The 18,798-nt window shown below is 44.7% G+C and overlaps 1 protein-coding gene across 3 annotated transcripts; it reads right to left on the minus strand.

Annotated features, from left to right (window-relative positions):
• Nucleotides 1-10,551: 10,551 nt before the first annotated feature.
• On the minus strand, nucleotides 10,552-18,721 carry mogs (mannosyl-oligosaccharide glucosidase). 3 transcript variants are annotated; one of them, XM_021619129.3, is made up of 5 exons: nucleotides 18,236-18,721; nucleotides 16,383-16,742; nucleotides 14,452-14,675; nucleotides 14,032-14,225; nucleotides 10,552-13,126 (listed from the first exon to the last, which is right to left on the minus strand). In XM_021619129.3, the coding sequence occupies exons 2-5, from the start codon at nucleotides 16,732-16,734 to the stop codon at nucleotides 11,365-11,367; spliced, it is 2,532 nt and encodes an 843-aa protein (XP_021474804.1). In that variant the 5' UTR covers nucleotides 16,735-16,742; nucleotides 18,236-18,721; the 3' UTR covers nucleotides 10,552-11,364. The 3 variants fall into 3 exon arrangements, with proteins under 3 accessions (XP_021474804.1, XP_021474805.1, XP_036789313.1); XM_021619130.3 differs by lacking the exons at nucleotides 16,383-16,742; nucleotides 18,236-18,721 and adding an exon at nucleotides 15,789-15,908; XM_036933418.2 differs by lacking the exons at nucleotides 16,383-16,742; nucleotides 18,236-18,721 and adding an exon at nucleotides 15,583-15,859.
• Nucleotides 18,722-18,798: the final 77 nt, after the last annotated feature.

Raw genomic sequence — 18,798 nt, forward strand, 5'->3', positions numbered from 1 at the left:
CTCCGGCGGATCGATAGACCCCTCCCCCCATTCATCGGCTCCAGTGAGAGGATTCCCCGCTGCGTGTAAACTTCATGCCCATACATGGACAGAGGATGTGACGGGCTTCCCCAAAAAAAGGAGAGTTACGATTCTGACGTTGCAACAAGTCTCTTGGATCTGCGAGAGAGACTGCCATTGATTTACCATCGGGTATGTTAATGTTATGTATGAGAATAAACGCTTGATTTATCAAATCATGATAACAATATATCATGGCAGTGGCATGGCAAGTGTTCTTGCATTTAACTCGGTCGACTAGAAAACATGGTAGCTTTTAGACAGTCATTCGATGCCGTGTGGAGATGTACAATGTCTTCTGCCACCAATCAACACACCAACACACTTAATAACTTAATTTCTCATAAAGTAAACAAATTCAGATTGGGAAGGCTTTAGGCCATATGACGTTACGGTTAGGCTACTAAGCATCAATTTCACTTCACTGTAGGATTAATAGAAGAGATGCTATACAAATCAAGTTAACTGTGATGTAGCCAAGGAAGAAGAGATACACCCCCCCCCCCCCCTTCTATTGTGGCAGCTGAAGTTACTGCACCCATCAATATTTAACTGGTTCTGAAAGTTTGACCATGGGCTTGTATAACATAAAAAGGTAACAGTTGTAGGCACCCTGTTTCCTTTGTAGTGCACTGCTTTTGACCCAGGACCCATGGGGAATAGGGTGCCCTTTGGGATGCAACATGTAGGTTATCTAGGCAATGCACTTGCTCACATCAAAAGATGACACACCTTAAACTCAAAATAGAGGCACTGGGTCACCTTATAACAGAGGTTATAGACCTAATCCTTGAAACATTTGAGATTTTTGTTGTACACTACATGACCAAAGGTATCTGGACACCTGCTCGTCAGACATCTCATTCCAAAATCATGGGCATTAATATGGAGTTGGTCCCCCCCCCCCTTTGCTGCTATAACAACCTCCACTCTTCTGGGAAGGCTATCCACTAGATGTTGGAACATTGCTGCAAGAGCATTAGTGAGGTTGGCACTGATGTTGGGCAATTAGGCCTAGCTCGCAATCAGCGTTCCAATTCATCTCAAAGGTACTTGATAGGGTTGAGGTCAGGGCTCTTTGTGGGGTTGAGGTCAGGGCTATGTGCAGGCCAGTCAAGTTCTTTCACACCGATCTTGACAAACAATTTCTTTATAGACCTCACTTTGTGCCCGGGGGCATTGTCATGCTGAAACAGGAAAGGGCCTTCACCAAACTGTTGCCACAAAATTGGAAGCACAGAATAATCTAGAGTGTCATTGTATGCTGTAGCGTTAGGAATTCCCTTCACTCGATCTAAGGGGCCTAGCCCGAACCATGAAAAACAGCCCCAAGGCCATTACAGTGCCTTGCGAAAGTATTCGGCCCCCTTGAACTTTGCGACCTTTTGCCACATTTCAGGCTTCAAACATAAAGATATAAAACTGTATTTTTTTGTGAAGAATCAACAACAAGTGGGACACAATCATGAAGTGGAACAACATTTATTGGATATTTCAAACTTTTTTAACAAATCAAAAACTGAAAAATTGGGCGTGCAAAATTATTCAGCCCCTTTACTTTCAGTGCAGCAAACTCTCTCCAGAAGTTCAGTGAGGATCTCTGAATGATCCAATGTTGACCTAAATGACTAATGATGATAAATACAATCCACCTGTGTGTAATCAAGTCTCCATATAAATGCACCTGCACTGTGATAGTCTCAGAGGTCCGTTAAAAGCGCAGAGAGCATCATGAAGAACAAGGAACACACCAGGCACACCAGCCGACGCTTGTCAATGAGCATGGTGATCTTAGGCTTGTGTACAGCTGCTCAGCCAAGGAAACCCATTTCATGAAGCTGCCGGCTAACAGTTCTTGGACTGACGTTGCTTCAGAGGCAGTTTGGAACTTGGTAGTGAGTGGTGCAACAGACGATTTTTACGAGCTATGCACTTCAGCACTCGGTGGTCCCATTCTGTGAGCTTGTGTGGTTTACCACTTGACGGGCGAGCCATTGTTGGTCCTACATGTTTCCACTTCACAATAACAGCAATGACAGTTGATCTGGGCAGCTCTAGCAGGGCAGAAATTTGATGAACTAACTTGTTGGAATGATGGAATCCTATGATGGTGCCACGTTGAAAGTCACTGAACTCTTCAGTAAGGCCATTCTACTGCCAATGTTTGTCTATGGCGTTTGCATGGCTGTGTGCTCAATTTTGTCATCAACGGGTGTGGCTGAAATAGCCGAATCCACTAATTTGAAGGGGTGTCCACATACTTTTGTATCACATACTTTGTATATATAGTGTAGCTGCTGCTACTTCAAACTCGATCAGTTCTAATGTCGTGGCCCCACTGAGCACATGTGGGCGACAGAAAGGTAGGCCTGGATGCTGTTTTCTTTTATAAATGCAACTCAGGAAAAGTCCTTGCTGGTAATTGCTTCCTACACGCTGCTGCTCAGCACTGAACTGTTTTCACTCATTCACTTCCATCGTTGTCTAATAGCAAACGTGACCGCTGTGGTGGTGTTGTCACCGTGCTGAGAGCCTGAACTACAAAACACTAGGCTATCTAAAGGGTTGGCCTTTCAGGTATGCGGGGGAAATCGATAATACCCCGAAGTGTTCAGTGGTTGAACCAACCTGTCCTCACAGACGTTGACATTTCAAACAATAAAAAAGGCGTTTTATTTTCACTATCTGATGCTGGGTCCATAGAGGCGATGTAGCACATGTCCCTATGGGGAAAGTTGTTTAAATCGAGGGGACAAACTGTTATGTGCATGAGTTTTCTTTCTATGATATCAAAAAGTCGATAAACACTGAGTGTACAAAACATTAAGAACACCTTCCTAATATTGAGTTTCACCTGGTCAGTCACTACACTCAGTGTACACTTTCATACCGGCAGCGCAAATCAGCCGTTGCGCTGTCCACGGTCCTGAAAGCACCCTTGTATAGCCAGCCACATTCCATCGCCCTTCCATGGGTGATTTCAGGAACACGCCAGTGCAGATTTGAGCACTGTCACCATATAAACGCTATGGAAGCTCATTGGATCATATTTCCTGCTTAATTCATTTCACATGTAATCTATATTATTGCACAAGTGTATTGAAACGATAGTCTAGGCTACATATTGCAATATGATGACAAGTGGTAATGGTATTGCCTACCTAAACTCGCTAAATCCAAATGCAAGGGGGGGGGGGATCTCTTTGTAAAACTTATAGGTAGGCAATTTCAAATAAAACACACATGGTTTGCCATCTCAGTTGTGTTCTCTCCTAGCTCGCAAATGACACCGATTTGAAGAGTAAGAATGGATCTTCAAAATCGTTGCCGTAACTGCATATGGAGAGAGGAGCACTCCCCGTCCACTTTCTAAGTTATGATAATAGCCTAATGCGCTACTGCTCGCGCCAGCCAGAGAGGCTTTGACATTCTCTGGAACAAATCGTTTTCACCTCAGTGACGTGCCTCTAGCTGCTCTAATTCTAGGGCCTCGAAATGTTACGTCTCTCGGAGATGTCTTCAAGTAAACCCATTGAAGTCTATTAAAACAGATCTGATCACACAGAGGTATCCGTCCCGAATAGCACCATATAGTGCACTACTTTTGACCAGGTCCTGGGTCGAAGCTAGTGCACTATATAGGGAATAGTGTGCCATTTAGAGCAAAAGATTTTAGAACGCTGTTAAGATAACTGCAGAGTGCACGCTAACCTCTCTGCTCCCTGGCGAAATACCACAGGGCCAAGAAGCCTAATGGATTTGCGTAATGTCAGCACTTACCGAGATTATTGCACAGAGCCCAATTTAGTGCATGTAAAAGTTTAAACAGACACAGGTGTTATTGTATTCTGTGTAAAAGAAGTCGGATTTCTATTATGGAATTTGGTAGGCTAGTTTTAGGATTGGATGCTCGTTCTAGATGGCATGGCGTTGACATCAAAGAATAATGTTCAATGAGTTGGCTAGTGCTAAAACACAAAACATGACTGGAATGAAAGGATATCTTCCCAGGTTCAGGAGGCACACTTTGAATAATGTCCGTCCCAAATGGCACCATATTTCCCCTATAGTGCACTAGGCTATCTTTTTATTGAACTGGGTGTGATTTTTAATTTTTTTTTAAACTGGACTATTAACCAAATGGCACCTATTTCCTTTACAGTAAAACGTTTTTAACCAGAAGCCCTATGTAGGGAATAGGATGCCAGTTGAGACATATCATGGATGACCTACAGTAAACATGGTGCCTATCCCATTGCTGAAAGAGCACACAAAGCAGGATGCTTGAGGGAAACTGCAGAGCATGCTGAAAGGCCTAGAAGATATAAGGATATAGGGATAAGGGTTAAGCATGCGCTCTCTCTTTAGCCAATTGAAGGTGCCAATTAACCCTCATCAAAGCATAACATCTGTGGTCATTAGAAGCTCCCCATTGGACATATACAGTTCCTGGTAGAGAATAGAGAGAATACTTGATATACAATTCCTTATAGAGGGAAGACTGTATACAGAGCATAGAGAATCCTCCCCTGAAACCATCCATTTGGTAATGAAATGCATACACTATCATACTCTATAATGCAGGACTGTGTCCTAAAATGGCACCCTATTCCGTATTTAGTCCCAATAGGGCTTTGGTCAAAAGTAGCACACTATGGGGAACACAACAATAATAATTTATATCCAGTATCTAGGCTTGAGCTCAAGAGCTGTTTATTCACCGATACATTTGAATTTAATTACCTAGATACAACAGGTTTTTGGAGGCAATACCACAAAAAGAGAAGGAGAAATCCTATAACCCCCCCCACCCAGTCCATTTCTGACAAGAAAGTCCCCCACATTAAAATATGAAATACCCCCTTAGGCAACACATGAGAGAACATCTCCGTCTAAACCTGGATGGATGTAGAATAGGGCTTCTGAAGAGAAGCGAATAAAATGGATTGGGAGTGCTAACACCAAGAAACCTCTGCCGGAAACACGACTCGCTATAAATACAAGATGCTCGCCTCGGCTGCCAAGTTTTTTTTATCCCTTCCTTCTCTCTATCTCTCTCTCGTTGGGCCACGCATAGTTACATATACCATCATTCAAACACCGGGTGATGGAGAGAGCAGAGAGAAAGAGGGAGAGAGAGAGAGAGAGAGAGAGAGAGGAGCGGAAGCGTGGTTTTTCTTTTGAAGGAGCAGCTCTTTCTCTCTGTCTCTGTGGGAGTGATGGGTTGGGGAAGCCCGGGTAACTAGGCCCCTGTCTGTTGGTCGGTGTGGCAGGTTTCCCTTGTGTTCTTAAAATACACCCGTCCGCTCGCCCACCTCTGTCCCCGGCCGCCCCTTCCCTCTCTTCTCTCCTCTCTTTTCCTCTCCTCTCCAGCAGCGATGGGATTAGTGCCTGCACTTCTTTCTCCAATCGGGACTGCAGATGGTGGCAGTGGGCTCCAGCTCCAGCGGTTCACCCAGCCCTCCCCCTCGCCAAAACACCCCCACACATCTCACACTCATTTGGGCCCCTACCCAACCCTGCCCTCCTCTCACCACAGGATCCCCGCTCGAGTAGCACTCTGACAGGCCAACTTGCTGGTCCCACTGGCCCTGTGCCAGCTACCTGCCGTTACCTAACTACTCAGAGGCTTGGAAGTTAAAGTGGCGTAATGGAACGCAGAGTGAAATTATAACAGTGAAATGATACCCTTTGTGGTTGATGTTGAGGGTAAGGGCAATATTTAGCTTGGTTGGAAGTTACTTAGGGTGAAATAGAACCTGAAGTGCTAGGCTGTCATTGTGTTGTGAGTGACAGATGGCCTTGAACAGTGAAAATCACATGTACAGTAGGGTGATGATTATACAGTTAAAACAAAGCTGAGGAAAGCTGTATGATTTTCTCTGCAAGGTGCAACAACTACCTCCAAGGGCACAAAATGCTCTACCCAAATGTCCACGCAAAATCTAGACCCCACTTAAAAACCATCTGTACTATTCAAAATCAATAGGGACCAACATTCTGACTGCCTTCGACTGCCATTTTTGAGATATTCTACAAATATATATTGACTGCTGAGTTTGAAGCAGGCTTGCTTATTTGATACATAGACAATATGCAACAGGGAGAATGGGTTATGATGACAGTCCACGCTCGAAATAAAGGATATCTGATAGGCCAAACAGTGATTCAATCACCTTTTTGATGCACAATCACAAGAGAGAGAGAGATAGATAGAGATAGATAGTGAGAGGGAACAGTGAATACAAACAAATAACTTGCAGCTGTTCTGAGGCAACAAGACTGAGAGAATGCAAAGGCTCGGTCGGGCTAACAAAAGTAACTATGGTTACGGCCGCTCGGCATGGCACTAGCTTTCCACAGCTTCACTCCAGATATAAAACTGTTGGGCTAAGAGCGAAGAGCAGGTAAAGACAAAAGATCCTGGGTGAGCACTATTTATAGCGGCCAGGCTTTACATAACCAGCACAGAGGGCAGTGTGGGTACTGTAGAGATACTGGATGGAGCGGCTGCTGCTGGGTGCTTCTGGTTGCTGGAATGCACTGTAGGCTTCTGAAGGGGGCAGAGGGGTAGAGGTGCTGGGCATGAGGGCGGGGAGAGGGTCACGGAGAGATGCGAGAACCAGTCCTGGGGTGAGAGAAGGAAGGGAGGGAGGAAGGGGAGTGAGTGTGGTGGCATATCAGGGGAGCTCTATTATGAAAGATAAGAAAGTGTGGAGGGCATTTGTTGTCGGTGGTGGTGAGGACAATAGGCCTAACTAGTGAGGGGAGGGAAGACAGGGAACTGCGCAGGAAGAGGATGTTGTTTTGTTTTGCTAACGGACGGACGGACACACACACACACACTCGACGCTCCGCTCTTGCGTCTATCGACATCCCATGCTCCCCTGGGAGAGGCAGTGATGTCAGAGGCGAGGCGCCACCAGAGTGTACGCCCGCCGCTTGGCGTCAACATCAGCATTTTAATCATTGTGAGACGCGCTAATGAGTGTTTGGGAGCTGGGAGTGAGGGAAAAACATTAGCCGAGCTCAGAGGGGCCAGTTTGGCCACGGGGTGTGTTGTGGAATCCACACACAGTCACACGCACAAACAAACCTAAACGTCATAGCGTGAGCTCATAGACAGAGCCAGAGGCTGCCAGCATTCTCACCTAATTTGAAAACCTGTGTCATCGGAGAGTCAGGTGATTCCCCCCCCCCCCCCCCCCCCCCCCCCCACATTATCATATCACCCCAGGACAAAGCCGCTGACAAGTCTCCCCTGTATCTATGAGAACACGCTCCATTGACTCTAATGTACGTGCCAGCATGAAACAATGATCTAGGATCTACGCACAGCCAGTGAATTGCCTAGAGATACTCTTCATTACCACCATCACATGTTACACAAATTGATCCATTAGCATAATTACCCATTTATAGGGCTAATGTACTGCACTTCTCAATTGTAAGTGTAAAGCGATAGTCGAACTGTATTCAAAAAGAGCTTTTCTCCAACTCCAGAAAAGCTTGATTCGTTGGAAGTGTTGCTATATGCGGCCGGCAGATTTTGTATGGTGCCTGACGCCGGTCAAACTCACCATATGCCTAACCAAATCAAATCAACATTTATTTACAGTGTATTTTACAAACAAATGTGTCAAAAATACTCCTTACACACAAAACAAAGAAAGAGGGAGAAAAAAATTACAAAGGGCAAAAGGTGAGGGAAAACAGTCAAATCTGACCCTAACTTTCACCCTAACCTCAGCCCCATTAACCTAACTCTAACCCCAAACATTTCCTTAACATCCCGACGTACAAATCTGCCAGCTGTACAATGTTCAATTCCGAATGGACCCCTTGTCCTGGACACTCCTGTAGATCTGAAAGGATTGGATAAGCAAAACTCCACCCAACCTATCAGAGGGTAAGGTAAAGTTATTTACCATACTGCTTACATTCATCCAAGCCTTCCATGTCTACAGGAAGTCCTAAGGGGTAGGAGGCAGGGGATTAAGGGTCCATTTGGAATAAAGAAACACACTTGGTTATTAATCAGCTCCCTCTAGCATAACTTTCTAGTCATTGCATTCTAGATAGCTGTGCTGAAAGAGGGGTTCTTCATTTCGATCTCCAACCAGCATTACCTGAATGATGCTCTCCATATGTCATTTGCTTTTTTAAAGGCAAACAATGCAATAATTGAAATGTGAGACTTTGCCCAACACATTGCTTCCTTCTAACAGGGTATTGGGCAGTCACAAATTCTCCAGAGGAAGCTCACATATTGTTGGCTGTAAATCCATACAGAGAAAATGCACCAATGAATAGACCGACACCATGGGCCTGACTCATCTGTTTATTATGCAGCCGCATTAGTGAGCTCCGATGCCATTTGGCTATTATCCCATTTCACTGTGAAAAAAGGGGTCTTCGGAACAGGGGAAATGCTCGGTGAATGCTTTAGTCACACTGATGGGCCGCTCTCTTCAAAGGAATTAACACATTTTTTTCTGACTGACTGCCATTGCTTGGAGGGGATGTGGAAATGTGGAATACATTTCCTCAGTGTGAGAGTGAGAGAGAGGTGTGTGCTTGTGGTTCTACCGTATTACTCAGGCCCAAGGCCCATGATGACCAGCATTGCATTATCAGGTCAAGGGGTCAAATTCTAAAGCAACAATATATTACCCATGCACATTAGACCCAGCAGCACTGTGCTAAACCGGTCGCGTGGAAACTGCAATGTTTTCCCCAAAATGTGATAAAAAAAATATATATAATATTTAAGAGTACAGATTATTGTATGGAACAATATACATATGTTCTTTAGAAAGAAAATTTAAAAGATACAATGTTATTGAGTAAATGTACTTATTATGTACTTATTTGATAAGAGATAAATGCAATGAATTTAAGGTTATTTGTTGATGTAAAAATCTAAATTGACCGATTTTAAGGTTGTGTCACTTGGGGTGGGGTTGCAACAAATTCTTGTGGAAAAAAATGGGGTCCACTGAAATTCTGGCGGAAAAATTAGGGTCTCTACTGAAAAAGTCTGAATACCACTGTGCTAAACCCTCTGCACTGTCAGCCTCTGATGTGGAACCTCTGACACATCTCCTCCCTACTGAACAACAGAGTGAACTATCACTTCCACACTCCACTCAATTGTTGGTTGCTAACATTCCCAAAATTCCCCGTTTTTTTACATTAGAAATTTTGTTTGGGATGTTCCCGGAATCAGTAGGCTGGAAAACCTGGGAATTTGGGGAAAGTTACAGGACTTTTGAAACCCTATTCTACATTGGGGCTAACGACGATGAACAATAAATGTCTCTATGTTTATCAATAAAAAGGATAAATCACCATTAGCAGTTGCGCTTCTGTTTTTTAATGAAACATTTCCAGTAGCCTACTTCCAAAAAGGGAGGGAAATTACAAGAACACAGAAAATATGTCTGCTTTATGTTGGTGATGACAGTTTTAAGATAAATACTGAATGTTGCGTTGCTCTCTTTTTCAACTTTTGCAATCATTCTCTAACTGCACTTTGGAGCCAGACTAGCTACAGCCAGTGCCTCTTCCTCCTGAGCATAGGCCTATTTATAGAACTGCAAACCTGACAGCGCCGAGACCAACCTTGAACTACACATCTAATCAAAGGCTGTGATAACATGAAAGCCAGAAAGGATTCTGTCCCAGGGTCACGTGGAAGCTGGAAACCAACATCAGTGCAATCAGGAGCCAGGCCCTCTGTAATGGTGTTCATACACACACTGCTGTGTTAACAAAGATCTAGCCACTGTACACTATGCTCCTGTCGTGTTTGTATGTGTCTCGACTCTCTGCATGTCAACACTTGAAAAGAAGTTGACACCGGCGATGCACTCCGAGCCTGTCCATTTTATCCAATTTGCCCATGGGCCCCTTCACAACGACGCCTCGCCATGGTAACGGGCACCGCAGAAACAATGACTCTCTGCGGATTGACGTCAGCGGCTGTCCTTCGTGTGTCGCAGTCTGACAAAGGACCAGGATCAGGCTCCCATAGTGGCACTTTCTCAATTCATCTTTCCTCGCCTCTCCTGTTTCTTAAAACCCATCGGAGAAAGAGCTCCCAGGGAAGGATCCATGGACCATCTCGTCCAATATGGTTGAGAAGGAGGTTAGGAGAGAGGATGCAAGGAAACAAAGCGAGACAAATCGACCCAGTCACCGGTTACCGATCCGGAGGGTCACTCCTATTAGAAGTGTACATTATCAGCTGTAGTTTAATACACCTTAATAAGCACTGCTATAAACTATTTAAAAAAATATCTACTTTCATTGAATTGCTAATATGTAATGATTGGTTACCAAAACCAGAAGCTAGAGTAACACCACACAAATGGTAGATATTGAGCAAATATATGTGTCTTTCCTAAAAGGCGATAATGACTTGAATGTAAATCATCCTTTCCACAGACACTGAAAAAAAAAAGGAAATCAGCAGTCAGACACAATACATAAGGGTTTGACATATTTATTGTTCTTTCCAATGAAGATGTAACAAACCAACGCAATGAAGATAGTCATGTTATTCCGTGCCACTCAGGGTATCTGCTACCAGTGGAGATACGATACATCTTCGTCTTGTTTTGCATTGATAAAATTAACAGGAAACCGTTTGTGTTCGCAGCAAAACATTTGACGACATCAAAACTTATTTCTCAATTTTATACGGGCTTAAATGAGATTGTATGACGACGGGACAAAGCAACCCGAAACAAAATTAACCTAGGGATCAAATATTTTAAGACTGAATACACTATTTCTCAATACAAGTATTATTTTGTTCAACAGAAAACATCTGCGGAGACAAAAAAAAAAGAAAACGCTTGAATGATTGACTTTGAAAAGTGCATTAGTTCCTGCGGTAGTCTTGATATGATACCATTTGAATGATTTATGTCAAGACTATTCTTTTGCTACTACTATTGTTACTATAGTTCTTAAAAGGTTTCTGCCATCAGACAGACTTCTCTCAGTCAGGCGGCACTTGGGGAGTTCATTGAGAAGTATTTGGGGTAGTCAAAAATAACCTTTCATGCATTCTTTGCGGTATGGGCTTTGTACAAACACTCAATGAGACAGCCAAAGGTGAAGAATTGGAACATTGGAGTTCTAGTTATCATTTGAGAAAATCATATTATTTAAGAAAATCTTAAAATCATAGACCTAACATCTGTTGGCATTAAGGAGACAGATGGAGGGAGTAAAAATGGCACATTTTAAGAGAACATCTTACAAAAAGCAAGATATATTTTTTTTGCATCAGTGTCAATACTGCTCAGCCATTATCAAAACAGTTAGTGCCGACCAGCCGGTGAAGGGGTGGCTCCCTTGCCCACTGCCCGTGCTGTCATTGTACTGTTCCCATATATACCCAGTCTCTGCATACTGTCTGTAAACATTGTTCATGATATTAGTTCTGAGTTCCTGGTAGAGGGTGGCCGCCTTCTCCTGATATGGCCCCTCAGTGTTGCCATAGTGGTGCAGGGCCCTGACAGCCAGGTAGTTAATGTTGATCCATATGGGGCCCCGCCAGTAGGGGGCATCGTGCTCCGTGTTGCGTTTCATGTAGAGTGGGTCGGCCCTGGACAGAGAGCGCAGGCCGTAGGGCGTCCACAGCTTGTCCGCGTCCCTCATGTCTCTGAAGATGTGTTCTAGCTTGGGCGAGTCGGGCGTTAGGACGTGCAGCAGGAAGGGGAATAGGCTGATGTAGCCCAAAGCATTGACGAACTGCGGCTTGGGGGCCCGGCGGACCGAGCGCACCAGGCGCGCCACGGGAAACTGGTGCCTCGGCTGCCCTGGGGGCACGTACACCTTCTCCTGCTGCAGCGACACCGCCTGCGTGTGGTTTCCATAGTCGCTGAAGGAGCGAAGCTGGTTTGACCAGTGCAGCTCGTCCAGCAGTGCGTTGTCGCTGAGCGTCTGGTGGGTGCGCTCGTACTCCTGGTGTGGCTCACCCAGCAGCCGGGCTACGCTGGCCATGGTGCCTGACGCCAGGGCCATCCAGCAGTGCAGGTCCACGTGGCGCTCCTCAGCTGATGGATGCGAGGCCCGCGGATAGTCATCCAGGCCGGATGTCAGCGTCTTGGGATTGAGGAAGAGGTTGGTGTCCTTGTCACGGCCCCGCCAGCGGTAGGAGTTGGGCAGCGGGCCTGTCTGGGTGGTGTTGTACCACTCAAACCACGTCTGGAGCCGGGGGTAGAGCCTGCGGAGGAAGGGCAGGGTGGGCCGTGAGGACTCTGCGTCCGGGTTGGCTTGGAGCTGCTCCACTAGCTTCTGCAGGGCCAAGAAGAGGGTGGGAGGGTTGGCGTTCTCATTGCGCTGCACCACAAACTCGGCAGGAACCTTGCTGCGCGCCTCGTCACCAAGGATCTGCTCCCGGGGAATCCATCCCTCCATATTGACCAGGTCCAACCAGTGAGCCGTGGCCTCCCGCGTCACCTGGGGGTCCCACTTGCTGAGCAGCAGCTGGTGGAAGCCTTCGTCCCACAGGAACCCCCGGGGGAAGAAGGAACGCGAGGGCACGGCGGTGAACAGGGCACCCTCAGGGTAGAGCAGCGGGTACTCATTGTACACCGACTGGACCACCGACTGGCCGTAGAAGTAACCCATCCCGCCCAGCATGTTGCTCAGCGCCGCCTTGCTGAACTTCACCTGGGCCTGGCCCAAGCCTTTGGCCTGGAGGCCGAACGTCTTCTCGAACTTGGCGTCGAACGCCGCCTTCCTCTTCTCCAGCTCCTCTGTCATGGCCGCCGCTGACAGCTGGTTGGGACGATCGCGGAAGCTACCAGACTCGAACAGGACCTCAATCTGGAAGGGCGTCTGGACGGTGACCTGGTGCAGGACAAAGTCACTCTCCTTTCTGGGGTCGGCTGATTTCGGCTGGTGCTGGGGCTTGTAGGTGTCCACCGCAATGTACTGCCTCTTCTCGCCAGAGGGGTGGCTGTAGACGAATCTGCGGTTCAAGCTGTTCCTCACAATGTCCGTCAGCCTCTCCAAGCCTGGCGACATGGTCTGGAGGTAGTTGTAGCTGAGGAAAGGAGAGAAGACAAAGGTGAACCACCCTGAAGGTAGCAGGAATCTCTCATGTTCTCATTTTTCCAAAGCTTCCACTCAGAATTGGAGCAAGGCACCAATATCTTTGACCTGCAGTCACCAAAGGGTTTTATACCCTTCAGAGTGCATTGGCCTCCTGGAAAGTGGCAAGACCTGTGATTTCATACTACTTCAGCCAAGGGTCAGGGACTGCATACTGACCGATGTGTTATGTTGAATGAAAACTGAAAAGGAGCCTTGTCCTTTCCTGTCTAAATGGCAGACACACTTGTGATCGGCTTGTTTTGGTTGCTGTGTTCCTGCTCTTCCGACCTTCTATTCAACACTCTTTTCTGGCCTGCATTGTGGCTTGATTATGCAACCTCCTCATGAAATCTTGCTGTTCCTTCAATTCCTATGCATCGGAGTCTCTATTGACTTTGTCCTCACCACTGGAACAGATCAATGTCTCTCTGTTCTGTCCCTCAAAAGGTTGAACAAAACCTTTATATCAGAGCCAGAACAGCAGTTTGGTTGGCCATCTTCATCGCAGACACTGAGGACATGTCCTAGCTCTGCTTTGTGTCTCAATGCATTGCGGTAGCAGCTGTGCCTTTATTATTTGCAATGCTTTGTTTCATACTACATTATTTATTTTACATATCATGTTTCCCTCTTGACAGGCTCACTGACTTTATTGATAAAGATTGATTATGTGCTATTTCTATTTTTCACTTCTTCTTCTGATTTTCTTCATGTATTTAATATTGCTTGGTATTATTTACATTATATTAATAAGGTCTATTGTGGCATATTTGTCCACTGTTTTCAAAAGTCTTTCTCTCTGATGGTTTTTGGGTCAGAAAATGCTAACGTTAGCAGTTTGGGAGGAGTACCTACCTGGCATATTTGGCACTGGAGGACTCCCCAGCGACAGGCTTGCGGAAGGTGATCTTGAAATTCCCCAGCTCCTCTGAGAACCCAGTGATGGAACCTAGACGGTTCCTCTCTTCCACGTGGGCCTCCAGGTAACCCTGGGTGTCGGCAGCAGCGTAGAACATCAGGGAGATGACTGGCGCGTGGGGAGCCGAACTCTGGAGGAAGGAAGAACTGGGTCATGTTCAGTAAGATGGAGAAAATGTTTTGAAACTTAGTGAAATGGGAGAGAAAATCTCTGTGTTCAGTAGCATTCTAATTCTTTTTTTTCATACCATTAGACAATATGAATAGTTTCAAAACTCAAATGTCTTTCAATGTAAGACAAATAATCAGAATCAAATATGGGTTTAAAGGTGTGTGAATGTGTCCTGCCACACTCACATGCTGCTTGGCTGTGATCCTCCAGGTCCAGTCCCCTCCGTGCTCACCGCCCATCCGCTTGACAAACTCTGTGGTGAGCGTAAAGTCGCTGTCGTGGATCTCCTGCACACCAAAGCTAAGGCCATCATGCATCAGCCAGCCATAGCCCTGCAGCCTGTCGCCCTGCTCACATGTGTGCCTGAGGTTCACGTCCACCTCAGAGAACTGACGCATCCACATCATCCCTGTAGAAAAATGGAAATACATAATTTATTTTATTTATTTATTTCATCATTCCCCAAAATATGAAATGTTAAACATGTTCATGGATTATGTATACATTAAAATGGCTGATGGTCAAATGTCCAGCGCCACATTTTTCGAACGGAAACCCCAAAATCCAGGGTGTGGCGCTAGACATTTCACCAGCAGCATTTTAATTTACCGGACATTTAATAAAGGTAACGGATCCATACGCAGTTAGGTGCGTAACCTGGTTAGAGCGTCCACCCATGGTGCTCAGAATGAAATAAATCACATTACGGTTATTCATATTAACAAAACAGGCAATTTGAGGATGCAATGGCGTGTGTCCTTCCTACCGAATTCTGATTAACAATTTGACGAATAGCTGTCCACATGTACTTTTCCGCAGCCAACGAGACGAGTTACGAAAATAAAAATAACTCGCCTATGTCAATCTACTATCCCCCATAGCAGAAAAGTTGACCTATTATTTTGGTCAGCTTGTTCTGTGCGAGAAAGAAATAGAACAGACAAGGACAGTTGAGACGATAGATCCCAAAACCATACAACCAGTAGGCCTAGGCTACATATGATTATTTTTTAAACAACGAGGCTCATAACAGATCCGAACGTTTAGCTTAAAATGTTGATCAAATATTATTTATTCACATTATAAACGCAGCAATGCGCAAAAGGCAGTAAGGCTATGCGCGAATGTTCGTTCCCTAATACAATTAGCAGTTTCACGAGACAGATGAAAATATCCATTAGAAATTATGAAAGAGTGGAGATCTAAAGACAACTGGCCTGGGTTGTTAATACGACTAGGATTGTGCCTTTGGCTACGGGACAATAAAATACAGTTGGTTTCAATGGCGTATGGAAGTCTTTATAAAAAATAATTACCTGCACGTTTGTTTGAATTTTGGCTAGGCTACTTTGAAGCAAGGAAAGACATGCCTCATAATATGTAGTAATACGTTAAGGTTTCAAACAATTAAGTATATGTTTTCAAAATCCATACGGCCTCCAGTTCATTGCAAAGTGGTGTGTGACGCGCTGAAGCCTGCCTAGTTGTCTATGCACCTGAATGGCAAGCTCGCTTCAATTACCAGTTGAGAAATAAAAAGATAGGGTTAGCCTTCCCACACGGTCTTATCTCCATGTTACAGCGAGTGTTTACGGTAGACAAACGGTCACCCTGTGCTTACTAGCATGCTCCGAACACCTGTGTGTAACGGAAGAAGGCCGCCAGAAACGTGTCGTCACTGAAAAATACTGTTGGCTGCAACTGTGATAAAGCCGGATAAAACAGTATAATTAGCATTTTTAAATGATTTTTGATGTGACATGAAAGTAAAGGGCTTTATATTTCTAGAACCAAATCTCAATTAATAATCGATCACGTTTAGATAAGGGTATTTGGCTGTTTTAGCTGCCAGAGCCAGTCTACCTCTGAAAATAAGATTAAATCCTTCGACCTTAAGAGGTAATGATAGGCTCCTTAAGAGGTAGGCTCCTAACATAAACCCTGATATAATATGAGGTTAACACTTATACAACTTATTTCCATTGTGTTCCTCTGGCAAGTAACTAACAGGTTAGTACTGCTTGCCACATAGCACACAGTTATTGCCAACTGCCACTTTAGTCAATAGTATTAGCAAATATTTAAGGATGAATGTAGAGAAACGACAGTCTTGTACCTGTGACAACAGATCTTGGGCTCCTGGTTTTCATCCCAAAGTAGACCTGGGGTCGGTAGGAGCCCCAAAACCTCTCAGGGGAGACCTCAGCGCTGGTGCTGTTGACATCGAGGACAGGCGGCGAGTGGTGCAAAGTTACCACCCGTTTGGCCAGCGAGGAACGCATGTAAAGGGCATAGAAGAACCAGATAAGGCTGAAGATGCAGAGGCCGATGGAGATGTTGATGAAGATTTTGCCAATGTCGAGCTTCTTTTTTTTCTCCTTGCGTTGTAGGGTGGCAGGCTTCTCGTCTTTCCTTGTGGGAGGGGGGTCAGCCTCGCCGGTCACCACTCTCTTCCTCTGCCTGCCCATCCTTCCAGCTGAGGAGGAAGAAAAGATACAGGTGTCCTTCCTAACTTAGTTGCATGAGAGGAACGTAACCGCTTAGGGATTTCGCCATGAGGTCAATGGTGACTTTAAAACAGTTATAGGTGATAGGAGCAAACTGGGGATGGATCAACAACATTGTAGTTACTCTACAATACTTACCTAATTGACAGTGAAAAGAAGGAAGCCTGTACAGAATAAAAACTATTCCCAAACCTGCATCCTGTTTGCAACAAGGCACTGAAGTAACACTGCAAAGAAAATGTGGCAAAAGGGTTTTTCGGCTGTTCGTGCACATTACATTTTTCCCTTCGTCGCTCATTGGTCAACAGTAGGGATTCTTCAATGAAGTGTTCACTGTCATTCAACAATAGACGACTCGTTTTCATGCACATTTTTTATTTGAGAAATACTGCAGCAAACATCCTAGTTAACTTAAGAACGTAAATGTTATATCTATCTTTGATTAATTCTGGCTATGGCATCTCACAGTACTATTGCCACTTGTTTTTCCAAGTGAAGGTCTTCAAAGGGAGTACGAGAGCACACTTGTTCACTCCTCTAGGTGCCAGCCGAACCAAAGCATGCAGAAGCCTTTAGTTTCTTCCCAGCAATGAGTCTGGATCTTAGTACCCCCCCAACGATTTCTAGAATGCAAACACATTCTAACCATTCTAATTGGTCACTGAAACCGATGGGTTGGGTCAGAGCCACACGTTGTTAAAGCAGCGTTTTGAAATCATTCATTGGCTTTGATACTTCAATTGCTGGCGACTTGCTCTGTACAACCCCCAAAACGACTGAAGTATGTAGCAAACATAGAGCAGCAGAATAACTCAGTTTAAATTGTCTGGCAAATCTTGCGGAGGAACTACATGGGTCTACAACAGACCTACGTTTGGGTATTGTTTATTTCTACATTCATATTTTTTCCCCCTCTTGTGGCATTCCGCCTACAGTCTATAATAGAGTAAATTGAAATGTTATTTAACTTCTGGCTTCCGGGGGAATATTAAGTTGTTTTGTAAGCTAATGTGTAAATACTAGTGTGTAAATACTAGAGTTGCTAAAAGCAGCTAGCTACCTAGACCTCATCTTCAGTAGTAGGCAACAACATTGCTTGCAACTACTGTACAGTACTAACTAGTAGTTTTATAGCCAATGTAATGTTGCCTCGTCGACTATGAAAATAACTACATACCGTTACCTGCGACGTTGTATAAAGAAATACCTTTAACTATTACAACGTATGACATTTTCTTTTAGGAACTGCGCTAGGCAAAGCATACATTCAAGCTTTTCGGCTAAAGCTAACTGGCTAATGAATGGTTAGCAAACCGGTGGCTGTCACTAAGGTATCGGGCAGACCTGTTTTAAAACGAGTTTGCAGATTTTTGAAAGAAGCTTTCATGCCAATAATGCAGCACATTGAGAAAAAAAAAAGCACCGAGAAAATGTAATAGATAGTAAATGGAGAAAAACTCACCTTTCAAATGGACAAAATATCAGCTGCACATAATTCGCGCTACTTCCTGGTCCCCCAGCTCTCGTGAAACACTGACGTGTACATAAGTGTTGACAACCCACGCCAGGGGCATATTCATTACGCCTATTGTTGCAAAACGTTTCTTAAAAGGAAGAAAACGAAACGGGGGAATACCTACCCGAATTAAACTCCTTTGTTGCAAAACGGAACGTTGCAACTGACTGATACACCCCAGCTCGAGTTGTCTGGCCAGAGGTCACACCATTGAATCCATGCAAACCATTCTGTACAATATATACTTTGGACATATTGTACAGTCAACTATTGATGCAATGACATTTGGGACTATGCGATCCTAAATGTTCACTAAACCAGAATATGCAGCTATTCTTAAATCCAAATTCATGTAGTTGAATTGGGCCAGGTTGTACAAGGCATTCCAGTGTTGATCATTCAATCCTATCAATTTTCTATCCAGTATGGATTGAGCATTTATTTGCCATATGACTACCACTATCATGTAGCGTGTGATAGGAACTGGTTATACAAAAATGTCCAAAGAA

This window comes from Oncorhynchus mykiss, chromosome 10 (assembly GCF_057628025.1).
Source record: "Oncorhynchus mykiss isolate SJ-2025 chromosome 10, ASM5762802v1, whole genome shotgun sequence".
In the NCBI taxonomy this organism is placed as follows: domain Eukaryota; kingdom Metazoa; phylum Chordata; class Actinopteri; order Salmoniformes; family Salmonidae; genus Oncorhynchus; species Oncorhynchus mykiss.

Bases quoted from the DNA above. Each gene is read 5' to 3' on its own strand.
- mogs (XM_021619129.3), bottom strand. From the start codon at position 16,734: ATGGGCAGGCAGAGGAAGAGAGTGGTGACCGGCGAGGCTGACCCCCCT. The intron at 14,676-16,382 runs GTACAAGACTGT...ATTTTTCTACAG, and splicing joins CCCAAGATCTGTTGTCACAG to GGATGATGTGGATGCGTCAG. The intron at 13,127-14,031 runs GTAGGTACTCCT...TCCTTTCCTCAG, and splicing joins TCCAGTGCCAAATATGCCAG to CTACAACTACCTCCAGACCA.